Consider the following 18,647-nt stretch of genomic DNA (forward strand, 5'->3'; position numbering starts at 1 on the left):
ACCAAATTGGCCCGTTTATCTTCATTTGACGATGGCATTTCCGTGGATTTGGCTATAAATCCATTAGGGTTTCGTGTGGTCGGGTCTCTGCTATTCCGTTCGTCGGCGCTAGCTGCTGCCTCCGCTCCTCTGCTCTCTCGCAATGGTTAGCTTTATTCGGTTTCACTCTGCCACGTTTCTTTCCCTTGCGCGGCTCGATTTCTTCGTGTTTTCTCCTTTAATTAAATGGCTTTTGTTTTGGTCGTCTTCCCTTGCAGGCCTCCGAGAAGAAGCTTGCGAATCCCATGAGGGATATTAAGGTACAGAAGCTTGTTCTCAATATCTCCGTCGGCGAGAGTGGCGATCGTCTTACCAGGGCGGCGAAGGTACTTGATCTGACTTCTCTTTACTTAGTTGATTATAGATTCCGAGTCGCGAAGATGATTTCTTGTAGCTTACTATCTGTCTCTTTTTTTCCCCCTTTTGTCCGGGCTTTCTCTTGTCTTGTCACGGTTGTCAAAATTGATTTTTTTTTTTTTTTTTTTATATCCGTGGGATGAAAGAGAATTGTGTTCAAACTAAAATTGTGAAGTTTCCGTCTTTTTCAGACTAACCTTGTTTGAATCTGTTTATCTACATGGTGATTCTGAACAATGGCAACATGGTCAGATAATTTGTACATACATTACCCAGTGATAGAATGTCTCATCTTCAATGTTTTGCTCATTTATTTTGTTAGGACTGCTTAACTTAATTCGGTGATATTTATGATGATTCCATCTTCTAATCTGTCTCATAGACTAAATTTAAGGGAAGTGTAATGTTTCTTATACATGTACGTTTTATTTCTAAAATTCTGATCTATAAGCGCTATTGGAAGAATGTGAAGATGCTACGTCTGACACATTGCAATATGCTACATGAGAAACAAGAGTGCATCTGCTAGATATTGGTCTGTAAAGTTGCACATTGTTATTTTCTTCAAGTCATGCCGTTTGTTGTTTGTCTCTTGGTAAAAGATTGGCTTTTCTTCCCACAAGTTTTACCAGGTATTATTGCGGTAGAGTAGCCAATTGTTCTTGATTTTAATATGCCTTTTGCTAATTTTCTGTTTGTAAAAAAAAAGTGTTTCCTCCAAGAGTCTTGACCAGTTCTGTTGCTTATGCCTTTTGTTTTTGTCTCTTGCAGGTTTTGGAACAGTTGAGTGGGCAGACCCCAGTTTTCTCTAAAGGTAGTTTTTGTTGTTTAAGAAAGTAATGTTGTCAATACATAGAATGTTTTTGCTCATGAACCTTCTCTTGTGGCTGATATAATTATGCAGCAAGATATACTGTACGTTCCTTTGGAATCAGGCGTAATGAGAAGATTGCATGCTATGTTACAGTCAGAGGTGACAAAGCCATGCAGCTACTTGAAAGTGGACTGAAAGTGAAGGAATATGAGTTGTTGAGAAGAAACTTCAGTGATACTGGCTGCTTTGGTTTTGGTATACAAGAGCATATCGATCTTGGAATAAAGTGAGATTAAGTTTTTTTTAGTTATTATGTTGAATTTCTTAGACAACTACCAAATATACCACATACTGATAGCAAATATAACACATTTGTTCATTCTCATGTGAGCTGTTCTTCCATCTCCATTTTTGATAGCATGCTGGTTGTAAAATTTGCATATAATCTTTTGCTGATCTATGTATTAGGAATTATCTTGGACTCTAATACAATTAACTGATATGGGTGTGGATCAAAATGTTGTTTTTATTTTTTATTTTTTATTTTTTATTTTTTTCATGTTATCATAAAGGGTTTTGAATATCCAGCTATTGTGTCAGTCTTCATGTATGGAGTCAATAGATCTCATACTTGTAGATGAGAGATGTTGTAAAAGGGAAGACAGGTGATTGCTTATACTTGATATCGTGGCATCATTAATTTGTGTGTTTCACTAGTCCTCATATGCATCACCATTTTATGGCAAAATCCAGTATCATTTATGGCTTGATTATTATGTTGGAAGGAGAATTTTGTTTTCAGGCTTTGACTTTATTGGACATTATGTTTCCTTGATCAAACTAGGGGCTTACTAAGAGAAATTAATTTGGTCGAGGTAAATAATTTGGTTAATGTAATGGAATGGAATAGATAGAGAATATATTTGTTATCCCTTGGAATAGAATTGTTATGTAGAAATAGGAATGCATATTTCTTTGTTTGGTTAGAGCAACATAATAGGTGGATATTTTCAGGTTTGTAGCAATATTATAATAAAATACTCACCAATGATGAAATATCTCCAGGTAATAGATCATGATTTGCCTATCCTGTCCTCAAGTAATAGAATAGTTATTCCTGAGATTCAAATTCACCATTCGTCTCAATAATATTTTGCTTGATTAACTAATTCTCAAATCGACCCTGAGATGTAGGATTTTTCATGTTTAGATGTCTTTTTAGGAATCCATCTCAGCAAGTATTGGTACAAAATGCCATACTTCATTGAATTATTCAGAGGTTTTGACAGCATATGCATATCTGGAAAGTTACCGTCAATGAAATTGATTTTGTGGATATTTATACTCTTATTTCTAATGCCTTTTGCAACTGTGGATGTTTAGTAGTAATAATGGTGCATTTTACTACATCAGTATTACGTATTTTTAAAAACAATCATTATTCGCAAAATACTGAAATACTGGAGAGTTGTTATTTCTTATGATTGGATATTCTTTTCTCAATCTCTGTAGGTATGATCCCTCAACTGGTATATATGGCATGGATTTTTATGTAGTATTAGAGCGACCTGGTTATCGCGTGAGCCGCCGCCGCAGGTGCAAGTCGCGTGTTGGCATTCATCAGCGAGTCACAAAAGAGGATGCAATGAAATGGTTCCAGGTGAAATATGAGGGTGTCATCCTCAACAAGTCTCAGGCGACCACTTCATAGAGTTTGATATGTCCGAATCATGAAATTTCTTTCCAACAGCTGAACCCATTTGTTTTTATCAGATCCTTTGGAGACAAGAACTTCCATATCTTTCAATTTTGTATCAGAGAATATTGTGCTTTAGCAGTTAAATTCTTTTGCTTCGGAGATAATTTGGCTTTCAATTCTATGGAATTGCGGTCGTTAAATTTTGATAGATAACGCTAATATATTTATTCTGTGCTATTTTTCTATTCCATTCAATAATGTTATCCCAAAATTAGATTTAATTGTCTACACTTTAACAGGGAATATCTTATATGCGTGTATTTTACTCCTAACCGTGATTTAGAGAAGAGTTAATCTTTAACACTAATGAGTAATAATGTTATCCCAAAATTAGATTAAATTGTCTACACTTTAACAGGGAATTTCTTGTATTCATCTATTTTACTCCAAACCGTGCTTTAGAGAAGAGCTAATCTCTAACGCTAATGAGTATCACATCAATGTGACATGGAAATACCTAATGATTACGATAAAGAAATAAAAGAATTTTTGAAAAAAAAACATTTTATGCAAAACCTTCTATAGGATTTTCATCCGAACCTTTGTAAATTTTGTAATAGAAGTCTCATTTACAGCTATTCAGCTTGATCAAATAAATGTTGATGATTGTTGTTTGTTAATTAACCAGCAATGATCAAGATTTAATCCTCACCAACTTGGACAATTGTACAAGTTCTTTCCGTGGTTGTAAAAAGTGATAATGCTCATTCTTTCTTTCATCCTAAAGCGTATAAAAGAGAGATAAATTAATATTTTCTTTATGTGCTAGTCATTATTCCAAAGGTTAATAGTCATTCATGATTTACTTTTTTCGTATTAATCTTTAGACGAATTAATGGGAACGTTAGAGACGAACGTATTCATTTTTTATCATAATAAAATAAAAAAGAGGCAAATTATTATCTCCATGGAAGGAAGATAAATCACTAAAGGACCTTTTAAGTGGGAGGCACATCTTCCTTAAACTTTAATTGCAAATGTACCATCTACTGCGGCCGAGAGATCCTCTGCGGTTTCTCCAAGTCTCAACAAATTATATATCATTTTTTCTATGGACTATCCAAAAATGTAGTTTAAATTAATTGTTAAGCTTTTGCACACATTTTAGGCTGCATTTATTAGCTTATGTGTCAAAGGTACACAGACAAAATCACGGTGATTGAATTGGTGGAAAATTTGCAGCTGCAAACAATAAATAGATATTTAAATATACTTTTTTTTACCAGAACTAAATATTTAATTAAAATTAAATCAGATCGAATTAATTAAAATTGAATAAATTAATTTTTTTAAAATAATCGAATTGACTAAGTTTTTTAATAAAAAAAATAAATCGAAATGATAAAATATAAATTAATTCTATGAATAATTAAATTAATCAAATTTTTATAATAATAATGGAATGATGAGATATTTAATCATAAATCCTAATTGATTCTTTTAACATAGAAAATTTATGGACTTAATTTTTTTAATAATTTTAGAATTTGATGCCGAGGTTCTCAAATGTCATCCTTACTTTATACTACTGCATTGACTTGACCTGATGTTTATAAATATAGTGTACTAATTTATACGTATTTATGTATAATACATACAATGCGTATTCATAATAACTAGTACTAATAAAGATTAAAAAATATTTAAGAAATAAAATATTTAAGAAATTTTAAATACAGGTGATCAAAAATATCCATTTGAAATACAAGAATAGTATAGTGGTGGAGTCACATTAATGGCTACCCGAGTTGTAGTTTGAATAACCAACGATGATCGTAAAAAAAAAATTATGAGGGAAGAAAAGCAAAAAAAAACATGAGAAAGGGACGACTAGCCCGGAGTGATGATGTTGGCATCCGCGGCTAGCTCGAGGTGACGATATTGACGTCGACACTTATGACTCACAGCTTGAGAAAATCATCCGGACTAATTCAGTCATTGAAAAAGTGTCAATTCGGATGAGTCTCCAACCTGAACCAATCTAAAAATTATAAATCCAAATAACTAAATAACTCGTTTTAACTCAATCTTATTTTTAACTAAACAATATTATTCTTTTATTCTTTAAGAAAATAATTAAATAAAGATAAAAACACATAATAATATTTTAATTTAAACACATAACAACAAATCTCATTCTTCAAAAAATATATATTCCATAGATTTAAATATTTAAATTTAAAAATTTAATTGTTTAAATCTATGATATCATTATAAAATCAAAACGTGTTAAGAACTAATAATTTTGAAAGTTTCAAATTCCACTTCTCCATCTTAAATTTAGATCCATTCTGATTAACTTGAATTCAATTCAACTTTAAAAAAAAAAAAGTTAGATTTTAAATCCAACCTGATTTAACCCAAATCCTAAAAATCCTAACTTAATATTTTACATGTCCATTTTGATCAAATTAATAGTTGGGTTCATTTTGATATCCCTAGGCATAATGGATTTTTTTTAAGTCAGCACCATGTTTCTAATCCTTCAGAGATTTTTTTTTAACACCATATTTTTAGTGTTTCAGGGCAATTAATGTGAAGAATAATCGATCCAATTTTATAGAAATTTTCTATATAAATCCCTAAGTGTTCATAGATAATCCAACATCTCGGATTATGTCTTGCAATAAATGGTAGTTGGAAATAAAATTATAAATAACTGAGAGATTACATAAGTCCTTTGCACCCAAAAAAAAATTTATTTGTCTCTTATTTTTATTGTTTATTAGGCAAAAAAAAAAGGATAAATTAGGTAACGCATCTGCCTGACCCTTATTTTAGTTTATTGTGCTTCTTGATTAAAGAGTAAATCGGTTTAATTCAAATTCAATATATTATTCCCTAAAAAACTTTCTAAATATTAATATTATTAAGTATTTTTTCCTTGACGGGAGAGACTTCTATTATGTAAATACATATCTCTATGTAAAATAAATCTCCATTAAACATCCTATGATTCATGATTGATTGATAGTCCTTTCGAGATGGTCTAGTAGCTAGTATATAAAGTATTATTATCATAAGATCTAGAGTTTGAATTTTGATAAAATCGAGATAAATATCTCCTTTATGTGTTAGTCATTATTTTAAATACTAGTAGTTATTCATGATTTATTTTCTTCATCTTGATCCTAAAATAAATTGACAATGATGTACCAACACAGTTGAGCCGTTGATCGGACAAGGTCGTTCACCTCAACTAGTCGGGTCTAAAAGACTGATATGACTTGTCAAAGGTGGACTTCGGAATTGATCAAAAGGTGTTCTAAATTTTGAAAATGGTTACTTTTAATCATAGGTTAAATTTGAGTTATTTTTGCCCCTCTATCCTTTTCTCGTGCATGCCATCTCTCTTCATTCTCACATCTTTTCTCTCTTGGATAATGTTAAATGATCATATCTATATATATATATATATATATATATATATATATATATATATATATATATATTATAATTGAAAAATAAAATTTTTTTCCTGATCATATTGTGGCCAACAAAATTTAGTGTTCTCTCTTTTACATGCATCACCTGCTTTTAATAGAATATCTTCATAAAAACTTAAAATAATATAACATAATTTGACTCTTAACGTTTCAAAAATCTATACGATCATATAAAATTAATCTAATTGAATATGTCTAAGTTCCATCAAAATTTACGGATGAACTTAGATAGATTCAATTAAACACATTTCAGATTATAAGAATATATCAAGTCTAATAATAATCCATTCTTTTAATAATATTTTAATATATTAAAAAAAATCAAAATAAATAATAATGTATCGTTAAATTTCTTATAACCTCAATTCATAGGTTCTAAAATGTATCGTTCAATCAAAATTTGTTGATAGATTTAGTCAGATTCGATTTAATTCATTTCATATCTTATAAATTTAATTATGAGATGGTAAGGAGTCCCTACGCTCTATTATTTATTAATTTCTGCAAAGATTATTAAAATATTATTTGAAGAATCAATTAGCATTAGATTGATATATTCATATTAAGCCTAGCGATTTACTTATATGGTATTAGGCCTAACGTTATGAATACGCAGGAGAGAAGAAAAGAAGGAAACATAGGCAGGAAAATGTCAAATTTCAAAATAAGTAACACGGAAAAAAAGTACGCTTTTAAGCGTTTTCAAAATTTAGGATGCTTTTTTGTTAATTCTCAAAACGACATGCGATCACACTTTAACTGGGACCACTTACCCGACCATTTTCTATTTGTCACTTAGCTAATACTCCACTTTCCTCTCCAAAATTTGCCCTCCAATGATAGGATAGTGAAGATATAAGGTGTTACTGTATAAAATTTTAAACTCGAAATTTAACGTATTTAAATATATTTTTTTTCATATTTTATTATATAATTAATGGTTAATAATTATTCATAATTTATTTTTTCTATGTCAGTCTAAAGACGGATAGATTAGGGACGAGTGAATCATATTTTATTATAGAATTCTATATTAATTCATTTAAAAGTATTTAATATTTGATAATTTTATAATAAATTTAATGATGTGAAAAAAGACTATGATAGATTTGAATATTAATATTAATTATAAAAAATGAATTTTAGACATTCTAGAATAAAAGTTTAGTTAAATTAAATTAATTAATCAAATTTAAAAATTTCATTCGTTTAATTTAGAAATTTATTTTTTTTTAAAATATAGATTAGTAGGATAATTGATATTAAAAATTAACACCATAATTATGTTGCATTTTAAAAATCAACAAGCTATTGTGTTAATTTTTAAAAACTAATACTATAATTCAATTAATTTAATTTTTAATTAAATTAATCGATATTTTATTGATAGAAAGATATTATTTTGTAATTTTTTGGGAGAAAATAAAAAATTAGATAAATTTGAAAACGGAATTCAAATTTTCTTTTGAATTAACATATTGACCACAAACTTCTACAAAAATCCATGAGCGCGAACCGTGTCATTTTTATCCATTCTTTGGACCTTATTCCAACAAAAGACTCCTGTTTTTTCTTTTTATCTTCCTTTATGTTATAATAGACTGTAAAAATATATTTTTAATTATTTTATTTATGTCTCTACTCAAATAATAGCACAAAACTATTTTTTAAAAAATTAAAATTGCAAAATTATTATAAAAATTGAAAAGAAACCTCACTATCTCTTCTATCGCATCTCACTCGGCTCATTTTTGCTTTCATTTTTCTTTTTCTAATTTCAGAGAGAAAACTAGAGAATAATACAAATTGAAATCGTTTTTCTTTTTCTAATTTCATAGAGAAAACTAGAGAATAATCCAGATTGAAATTAATTTTTGCCGACATTTTTATCAAATTTTGAATTATTCAGCTAAGAGTTGATCAAATTCGAATTTGCATTTTTAGTGTTTGGAGTGGATGCGATGATGGAGCAGCCGATCAAGGCTGAGGACCAATTCATCTACCACTAGACAAAGGCATTGGCGGAACTGAACTAAATTAATTGAATAAATCAATTTTTTAATAAAAAAATTTGAAATACCAAAATAATTTAATAGAATTTTTAAATTCGATCGGTGTATTTGATTTAATTAATTTTTTACTCACTCATAATCCTAATCATTTATATACGATGAGTTTTAACCAAAAAAAGAAAATTTACTTTCAATCGAGTTAATAATACAGTTACTTTAGACAAAATGGATTAAAAAAGAAATATGCCACATATTCAAAATAAAAATAATAATCCTAATTAAAGAAGAATATGTACCGTTTGAACCGGCTTAATAATTCTTTTCAATAATGCTAATTAAGCATACTTATCATATTTTTTTTATTAACTCTAAAAGAGCTTCTCTTATGAAGCACAGAAGTTTCAATTACTCTTAATTCTACAAAAGCACAAATTTAAGGGATAATTTAACAATAAAGCCAACAATTCAATCATAATAAAATTGAAAAATAATAAACATAAATAATGAGGAGACAATACTTCTAGTAGTAAATAGACATTCAAGTTTGACATGACTTTCTTTACCCATGAATTTATCCATGTTATAGAGTTATAGGTACAAAGGTCTGCATTGATACTAAAACCATTATACAAATTTATTTTCTAGGAAATTAGAATAGAATAAATTATCATTCTCAAGGAGACAACCAAAGATGGTGGTAATATATGAAGGTCAACTTAATATGTTCCAACAGAAGAAAACGTTACCTAACTCTATTTAAATAGATATGTTTAGCTACTAATCTGAAGCCTACTAAATTTGTTTTAGCTCTTATGGCCAAAAGAAAACAAACCAAAGGAAGGAGGTGGCAGTAGAACAAAATCTCATTCAATTTAAACAATGATCCAACTCCGAAATGCAACTCAACTCAATTTGAGGAAGATCGTGGAATGCGCAGCCTCACTGGTGTCTTTGAAGGACTCACTCTGAAACATACGAAATTAATACATAAATTCAGATTATCTGTGTAAAATGTTTAGTTTACCATTTTCAACAGCATGTATTAGGATAGCTTAAGAAAGATTAATAGATATACCTGATAGGCAAAGTTCCTAGAACCATGCCACTCTGGTTCAAAGCTAGCATTGCACTTTCTGCCTGCAGTAATCATTAGAGAAAAAATGAACATTCTTGGGCACAAAAGGCACACAAATTACAATTATTAAAAGTCATAGTTCAATAGATTAGGAATGACATCAATAACTTAGATAGTTAGTAATTGTAGTTCTAACTTCCAAATTCAATTATACTCCAAGATGAAGGTAATGAAAATGTCAAGTCATCGTTGGTTGAATTTAGTATCAAACTCACAATTATCTCTTTTGGAATTTCTAGATCTTTCAAGATAAAGTTTTACCGGTTCAAAATTTTCAATGGTAATCGAAGGATTTACCTTGTTTTTGACATTTATCATTATATTTTACATGTACACATGATTTCAGAAACAACATTTCTTCATCTTTATTTTTTTCTAGCAACCCACACTTATATTTGAATAGTTGACTTAGCAATATAATGTGTTTTATAACTTGGCCCAGCATTGAGCACTTTAAAGTATCTCTAATTCCATCTTTCCAAGAGGCAAATGGAACCAAGTTATAAAACATTGGAATTATGCTAAGAACTTAGTAATAGAATGTTGGACAGGAAGCATTGACCATTCTACCTTACATGAGAACCATAGTATTTTCTTGTTTACTAATAGTAATAGAAAACAATGTAACATTAAATTCGCATTTGTTCCTTGATAATGTTCAGCATCATTTTAATATGTGACCATTAAATTTTTTTTTGTAAGTAATAAGCTTTCAAAAACTAATACTACTACATAAAAGTATTAGTGCAAAAGAAGTTTGTTTGACCAAAAAGCTAACTAGGTTTATTAATATGATACTAAGACTAATTTCTTAAATGCAATTTTTGAAAATAGGAATGGAAAAAATATTAAAAATTTTGATATATCCTGAATTATATTGCTAATCCGGTATATTAAAAATTTTGATATGGTATCAATATGCTATTTAATAGTATTGATACCGAAATTTGAGTGTAAACGGTATAAAATTTATTCCATACAAAATCAGTATACCAAAGTTTCGATACACTGAAATTTTGGTATAGTATCGGTATGAATTTTTGATACACCAAAGTTTTCAGTATAGTATATGGTATACCGAACCAACTCTACTCCTAGACAAACATCTACGCAAATAGTGAAAATGATACGAAATGTTTCAGTGTAGGTGACCTATTGTACAACCATGCCACTAGATTGCAAGCAGACTAATCTATACTTGTATTTGCATATGGCATAAAGTTGAATAATGAAGCAAATAAATAAACTTTATATGGAAAATAGTATAAGGAAATATCTCTATTTAATAAAACCAATAAAATCTATGGAAGTATATATCTTACTAATATTCTAAACATTAGAGGAACTATTAAGTTATAAGCAATAATCCAACAGAAAGCTGGGAGGAAATTATGAAATTTGCATGTGTCCAATGCGAAATTTGTGTCACTCACATGAAAAAAAGAAACATCCAATCATTACAAAATAATTGTCCATAATGCAGCAAAGAAAATTTTAGGAGGGATGTTCTCAACTAAAATAATTCTACTAGCCACCGAGACTATATCATAATAAGTAACTCTACAATAACTTTTCATGTAATTAAGCTAAGTTAAAGGTTATTATGAGTAGTTCATTGGTTCATCTACAATACATCCAAAGAATAAATAATAACATTGATCATTTAAGTTGCACCCACCAGTACTGCTTTTGCTTTCTTTTTTTTTGGATAGATTTGCAGGTTAATGGTTGTTTGAATAGCCTGAGCGTTGACATTAAGTTTCTCAACTATGAAGATATTTTCATGACAGAATATCAAGATATTATTGCTAGGAGCTTTGTGAACCAAACTACCTTTAATAGCACGATATCATTGGCATATTGGTGAGAAGATTGATTCCAAATTTAGATAATGGTATAGTCAAGGTCTTTAACTGATTAACTTAGATAAGTTTGTGATTACAACCTAAATGGATTATTGTTGATTTAAGTAGCACCCTGCAAGCACATTATGCAAAAGTGGCACACATTATGCAAAAGTGGTTGCAATGATCATAAAGTGCAATTAACTCTACCATTATATTTTACAGCTGACTATATAGACTGCCATCATCACCATTTCTTAGCATTTCAACCTAGACAGGTATGATACTGAAGCAAAAAAGAGATTTTAACAGGAGTACATTTTTGAAGCAACGGCAGGAAATTTTGTTATAAAGTTGCTAAGAAGATTATGAAAGCATACAGAAAATCAATAGCCACTTAACATTGATAAAACAAAAAAGTTACAGAGTGGACTGAACATTGAATTAATCTTCAAATACTAAATGAATCAGTAAATAACTAAAATACCTGAGCAAATTCAACAAATGCAATTCGAGTTGAGTGGATATTATCACCAAGGAGTCTCAGACGAGAAACCTGAATAAAAAGAACAGATTAATTTACTTTCACAGTAGCTGTATCATAATTGTCCAAAATGTCCTTTTAATAGAAGTAGACTAACCTCACCACAGTGTTGTTCAAAGAAGGCTTTTACATCCGTTTGAGTTATCTGCAACAGAAGATAAAGTTATATTTATGAAGCAATTATTCTATTGAAACTGTTGTACTGAAGTATAAATCTGTCTTTGTAACATAAGACTGTAATAGCAAAATATGATTTATAGGCACCAAAATAAAGGGAGCAGACCTAATATACCTTTTTGTCAATGTTTGTACAGTACACAGTTCGGATGACCATTTCCTTTTCACCCTCAGACTGTTCAATTTCACAACAGTTGTAAAATTTCAAGCAAAAGTGCATATACTGCCTTGTTTGTGTAACTTGGAAAATATTGACTATTGTTTCATGAAAGAAATAATGAAAATGAGATTACCTTAGGAAGAAACTTTGGATTCACGGGTATGATTGCTGTCTTTGAAGGTAAGACTTTCATTGGGCAGTAACCAAGAAGAGGGCCACCAAGGCTCAAAGCTGCCCTTGCACCATCTAATAGCAAATATCTATTGTTTTAACATCTTTTATGATATGTGTTTCCGTGAAATAAACTGCAATTTATGAACTCACACTCATCTGAAAACTCTATAAAGGCAAAGTGAAGAAGAGAATGGGGATCACCACAAATACGACAATCAACTACCTGAAAATACATCAATCTTATAATAGTCAAAGAAAGGGGTGGTAGAACCATCCATTTTGCTTCAGATGTCTATAATGACAGGCCATAAAGACACATGAGTGAGATAAAAAATTTCTTGCCAATGGGTAAAGAAAATAGAAGACTGTCTTAACAACACAATGAACTCATTACAAGCGCAAACCATAGTAAGTTACCTGAAGGTGAAAGTAAATCACTTTCAGAGACAATGTACTTCTTAAAATAGAAGAACAAGGTATATGTCAATTTTTTTTCTCTTTAGACTCTTTCTCGTTGCCCCTTCAGCTCTATTATATTTAGCCTGGATAAATATGTCACTGGAATAATATGGGTCGAGAAATGCAGTTCTGAAAATAGTGTTTAAAATATCACAAGTTAGTTGCTTATTAATGCCTATATATTTCAACTTTCACACAATTTCAGATGAGATCATTTCTCTAGAATTCGCTAGTCAGCAATTTTCATCACTGTGTAACTCTAGTAAAATATTGTTGTTAGAAAATATAAAGGGAGATAGTCATGTAAAAAAAAAAAGGTTTTTGAGATTCCTACATAGGCAAATAATTAAAGAAATAGCTTCCTAATAAATGTATGACACATTCAGGAAAGTTTCAGATAGCTGCAACTGAGAAACTTACCTGACCGTAGATAGAAAATATTTCAGCAAGCTTCTGTTCAGTCACCTGAAATATATTTTTCAGTCCCCATTAGATTATTAGAATAATTAACACCATCAGAATGAAACAACCAATAATAGACAGCACTGATCCTTCAAGTAGTGATAGCAATGGGATAACTAGAAGAACACGACATTAACCAACGACAAAACTAACAGCAAATTTTTTGTAAAATTGACTCACTTGATGATCAATGTCGGAGACATAAACAGTACGATTAATGCTATCCTCCCTCGCAGCTCTTCGAGCTCTGTTATTCATCTTCATCCGCCCCTCATCATAATTATTCCTCCTCTGGTATAAAAGAAAGTTCAATACCACTTTTTTGTTTTCTATAAAAGAAACTAAAAGAACAGGCAAGTTCAATAAAGTTTGCAAAATTTTCTCTCTTCTATCTTCTTCGCCTTGTTAATTTAAAAGCGAAGCGCAATTTCGAACACATCGTTAAAACAAAAGTAATTTGGAACAGATTAAACCCAAAAGTAATTTTTGTTTCGAAATGAAACAAAAATTCAAGGCAAAGAAATTACTCGGCGATTCGGCTGATTATTAGACGAGCAATCACTGCTCGAGTCCCTACTACTGCCGCCATTGCTAGTCGGCCCGTCTCCGTTAAACCCACTCGCCGCCGCAAAAACGGGCGCATCGGCGGAAAGCCGGCCTTCGGGATTCTGACCGCCGCAGGCAGTGTAATTCGAAGGGAAGAATTCCTCGGCGGCCGGGTTCAATTTGGAAAGTAAATGGACGAGCTCAGTCCGTGCTTCTCTCTCGTATTCCGCCGGCGCCTCTGTCTCTCGGCGGATGAACGGGTCGGAGGACCCGATCGCCTGCTCCGCGACCGCAGCCATCCCAAACACCAAAAACGCAAACACGAAACCGATCGACACTCGCCGAACAATTCGATCGAGAACGAGCACGAATTCGAAGTGATCTAGTCAAAAATAAAGGGAAAAATCGATTTCGATCGCCATTCTCGAGTTTTTCTCACGGAAATTGGAAAAAGAAAAACGAAAATGGGCCGAGCAAGAAGCGACAGAGATGATGAGGATGAGAATGTACCGAGTATAACTTCTATAAATAGAAGGTTTCTTTCAATTTTTTTTAATAAATTTTAAATTTAAAAAAATAGTTTTGTAATTTTATTTGAAAACATAAACAAAATAATTAAAAATCTATTTTTAATGTCTTTTATAACAGAAAGGGAAGATAAAAGAAAAAGGGAGTTGTCATCTTTCTTTCTTATTCAATAAGGTACAAGGAATGGACAAAAATGACACGAGCATGATGAGTTATGGGCCACCGTGAATTTGTTATAAAAGATTGAATGTCGTTGGAATTGGATGGTGTATTTTTCATCCGCTCATGGACTTTTTTAGAACTTTGTCGGTCTAAAGAAAATTTCAATTCCGTTCTCAATTTTATCTATTTTTTCATTTTCTCCTATAAATTTACAAAACAATATTGTTAGCTTTTTGTATTTTGACTTAATTCAAAATTTACAACTGTGAGAATAACTGAGTGTTCACTGTGAGAATAACGAATTAAGCATTCAGTTCAAAATCGAATCGAACAGATTGATTAATTCGAAATTGAACTGATTAAAAAAAATTAAACTAATCAAATCAGTCAATTTTTAAATAAAAATTAAATAATTTGAATTAGTTCCATCCAAAACTAAATTAATTTCACTATAATATTAGTTTTTAAAAATGAATAACGGTTAAAAGGGATAATTCATTTTAAACAATGATGTCAATTCAAAAAAATGTACTTCTGTGTAAAAAAACAATGTATTAGTAAAAATATTCGAAAGAAAAAAAAATTAGCTACAGTTTGTTCTTTAACAAAATCAATTTCTACTTGACGCTAAAAAAAATTAAATTGAAATTTATTTTATTTATTTAAATTAAAAATTTTAAAATCAAAACCAAACTAAATTATCTTACCTATCCATTATTTTTTTAAAAAAATAAATTTCTAAAATAACTATAAATTTTTAGATTCCGCCAATAAATTCAATTTAACCCAACTTTTATGGTACGATGACTAACTGAAAAATCAATTTTTATAATTAATATTAACATTCAAATCTATCTTACTTTCAAGAGAATCACTATTAGCTAAGTGACAAATAGAAAATGGTTAGATAAGTGATCGCATATCAATCGATCATTTTTTATATATATAATTAGTAATTTACCAAAGCGCACCTGTAAGTTTGAGAATTAATCAAAAAGCATACTAAACTTTGAGAAGGCACCTTTTTGTTTCATCTTACTCCTATGTCAAATTTGATATTTTCCCTATGCATACCATCTCTTCTTTTTCCTTTCATCCTTAACTTTCCTTTTTTTATCTTTCTTTCATCAATAAATTTTGATCAATTCATACATTTTAGATCTTATAAATTTATGAGATAGTAAAAAATCCAACGATAATTCAGTACTTATTTCGATTTCTCATACTATATTAAAATGTATTGAAAAAAATTTAACTAGCGTTGACCTTGATGTACTCATATAACTTGAATAAATTTAAGTAAATTTCTCTAGATCTATCAGTAAATTTAACTGAAATATATTAATAAATGTCTACTAATTAGATTTATGGATTTTTTAATTGGTAAAGAGTATGATAGTATCATCAATTACTTATCTTAAATTTCTTTTAACGTGTTAAAATATTAGTGAGATATGATATGATTTATATAAGGACCAATATTATAAATTTAAAAGAGAGAAAAAATATTTAAAAAATAGGAGTTAAAAGAGAAAAAGTTATATTTAGAAAAAAAAAATCTTTTGGATATTTTCCAAAATTTAGAATGCCGAATTTTAAGTTCCAAGTTTGGTAAATAATATCTATCTTTTTGGCCCAACTAGTTGAGGTGAACTACTGCTTCCGACGGCTCAATAGCTAAACTGTGCCGGGTGCACGGATCAATCGCCACCTACCAAAAATTGTACGTCCTAATATTAATATTTAGACATTTTTGTAGGGAATACAAAAATAAGAGACAAATAAACACTAAAATAAGAGACAAATAAATTTTTCGGCGCAGAGCACTTACGTAATTTCTCAATTATTGACTGTTAGTCTAATTCACTTAAAATATTAAGTTAGGATTTTTAGGATTTAAATTAGATCGGGTTACATTTAAAATCTGACGCTAAATTTTCGTTGAGTTGGATTGAATTTAGTTAATCATGATCGATCTGAATTTAAGATCATGATTGATCTGAATTTGAAACTTGAAAATTATTAATTCTTAGACTGCTGCGGTTTGATTTTATAACATATCTTAAATTTTAATTGTGTAATATTTATTTTAGAAAAATTTTGAATTTTTTTAAATAATTGTTTTCATTAATAGTTTAGTCAATTAAATTTTTAAATATAATTATTTAAATTTATGAAATATAATTATAGACGGACGAGATTTATTGTTTTGTGTTTAAATTAAAATAATAATATTATTATTATATGTTTTGAATTTTTATTTAATTATTTTGTTTATTTAACATTAAGTTATTTTCCTCCTAATTTACTATCTAAATTAAAATAATTTATCAACAATAATAATTTAAGAGATTTTTACATCAATAAAATTTAGATTTTTTAGAAAATACAAAATGTTTCGGATAAAACTCTTTTTTTATATAAGTTTTTTCCAGTTCAGTCCTAAATTTTGTACTTAAATACTAATCGAACACTACATCAAAATGTCAAAAAGAAAATGATGCGGTGATGATTAGGGGTGTAAATGAACCAAGCCGCTCGCGAGCTATTCGAATCTCGATTCGATAAAAGCTCATTTGAGCTCGTTTAATAAGGCTCGTTAAAATAAACAAATCAAGCTCAAGCTTCGCAATATTCGACTCATTAGCTCATGAACACGTTCGTTAAGCTCATTAAGCAACTTTTAAATAAAAAAAATAATAGTTTTGATATTAAATTTATAGATTTTACACTCTACTTATGAAAAATATAGATAAATATATTAAATTTATTTATTAGAATAAAATTATAAATTTTAATAATAATATTATAATTTTTTTTAAATATATAATTTAATTTTTAATGAATATTTAAATTTATTATTTATATTTATTAAGCTCGTTTAGGCTCGACAAAAGCTCGTGAGCCATGAATATATTCGTTAAATAAAACTCGAGCTGAATATATTCGTTAAATAAAACTCGAGCTCGGCTCGATTATAAACGAGCCAAGCTCAAACATTCAAGAGTTCGGCTTGGTTCGACTCGATTACATCCCTAGTGATGATGAAGGGTTTCATCCCGCTGCTACGGTGGAGGTCAAAATTAAGACGGTCAACGCATAGATGGCATCAGCCGATCGGACGAAGTATGCCCCGACCAAGGAGAAGGCTTCGACCAGTCGTCGCCTTCGACACGGGGAGCAATCAAACAATCAACGCGCAAGGGAGACAATGTACAGAAGCCGAGCCGAGCGGATACTCGCTCGGCCGGACAGCAGAGCTTAATGTGCGCAGAGTTCAACTTCGGCCGAGCGGCTACCCCGCTCGGCCTGGCAACAGACTTCGGTCGAGCGGCTACCCCACTCGACCTGGCAGTATGCTTCAGCAATAACAAAGTGGACCTTCGGTCGAGCGGACACACGCTAAGGAACAACAAAGTTTTGGCCGACCAGACGAGGCACAAGGGAGGCGGAATTCAGGCCGAGCGCCCAATCCGCTCGGCCTAGCAGTACACTCCTGATGATATCCAGTGATATCCTTTTGGGAGTTGGTGCCGCCAACATCGGGCATGGGTTGCCAGAAGATCGTATGGCGGAAGCTTCCACTGTCACTTCAGAGATATGCTCGGCCTGTCAAGGACACTTTACTAACAAGTCTTTTCAGGGAAAACTTTGAGAAGTGTGCTCGCTTTGGGAAGCATGCACGCGTGCTACCAGAGCTCTATATAAATGGGGGTCCAAGCATCAGCCGAGGTATGTGATATTCACTGTTTGTGCGATTGTCTTCTTGTTGCTCCGCTTTCCAATTCATTGTCGGTGACTGACTTGAGCGTCGAAGGGCGAATCCCGGGACCCCTTCCCTGGCTCAGCACTGACGTAGTGTATGTTGCAAGTCCGCATGGAGTCCACAGTAGGTCAGCGTGAGCGCCACATCCCCAGCTTTTCGTCTCTTCGACTTTCGGACAGGGTTATATTTGGCGTCGTCTGTGGGAACGTCACTTAAATCCGAACCAAGAAGATGGAGGATGATGGACGACTCACCACCGTGAC

General features: G+C 30.9%; 2 protein-coding genes across 2 annotated transcripts; one reads left to right on the forward strand and one right to left on the reverse strand.

Annotated features, from left to right (window-relative positions):
* Window positions 1-2: 2 nt before the first annotated feature.
* Window positions 3-3,073, forward strand: LOC121997779 (60S ribosomal protein L11-like). The gene is made up of 5 exons (XM_042552403.1): window positions 3-145; window positions 258-365; window positions 1,168-1,210; window positions 1,301-1,496; window positions 2,723-3,073. The coding sequence occupies exons 1-5, from the start codon at window positions 143-145 to the stop codon at window positions 2,919-2,921; spliced, it is 549 nt and encodes a 182-aa protein (XP_042408337.1). The 5' UTR covers window positions 3-142; the 3' UTR covers window positions 2,922-3,073.
* A 5,963-nt stretch (window positions 3,074-9,036) lies between these two features.
* LOC121997780 (polyadenylate-binding protein-interacting protein 9-like) lies at window positions 9,037-14,422 on the reverse strand. The gene is made up of 10 exons (XM_042552404.1): window positions 13,910-14,422; window positions 13,563-13,673; window positions 13,341-13,385; window positions 12,612-12,684; window positions 12,421-12,533; window positions 12,243-12,302; window positions 12,048-12,095; window positions 11,894-11,962; window positions 9,503-9,564; window positions 9,037-9,392 (listed from the first exon to the last, which is right to left on the reverse strand). The coding sequence occupies exons 1-10, from the start codon at window positions 14,225-14,227 to the stop codon at window positions 9,335-9,337; spliced, it is 957 nt and encodes a 318-aa protein (XP_042408338.1). The 5' UTR covers window positions 14,228-14,422; the 3' UTR covers window positions 9,037-9,334.
* Between the last annotated feature and the right edge of the window lie 4,225 nt (window positions 14,423-18,647).

This window comes from Zingiber officinale, chromosome 6A, assembly GCF_018446385.1.
Source record: "Zingiber officinale cultivar Zhangliang chromosome 6A, Zo_v1.1, whole genome shotgun sequence".
NCBI lineage: Eukaryota > Viridiplantae > Streptophyta > Magnoliopsida > Zingiberales > Zingiberaceae > Zingiber > Zingiber officinale.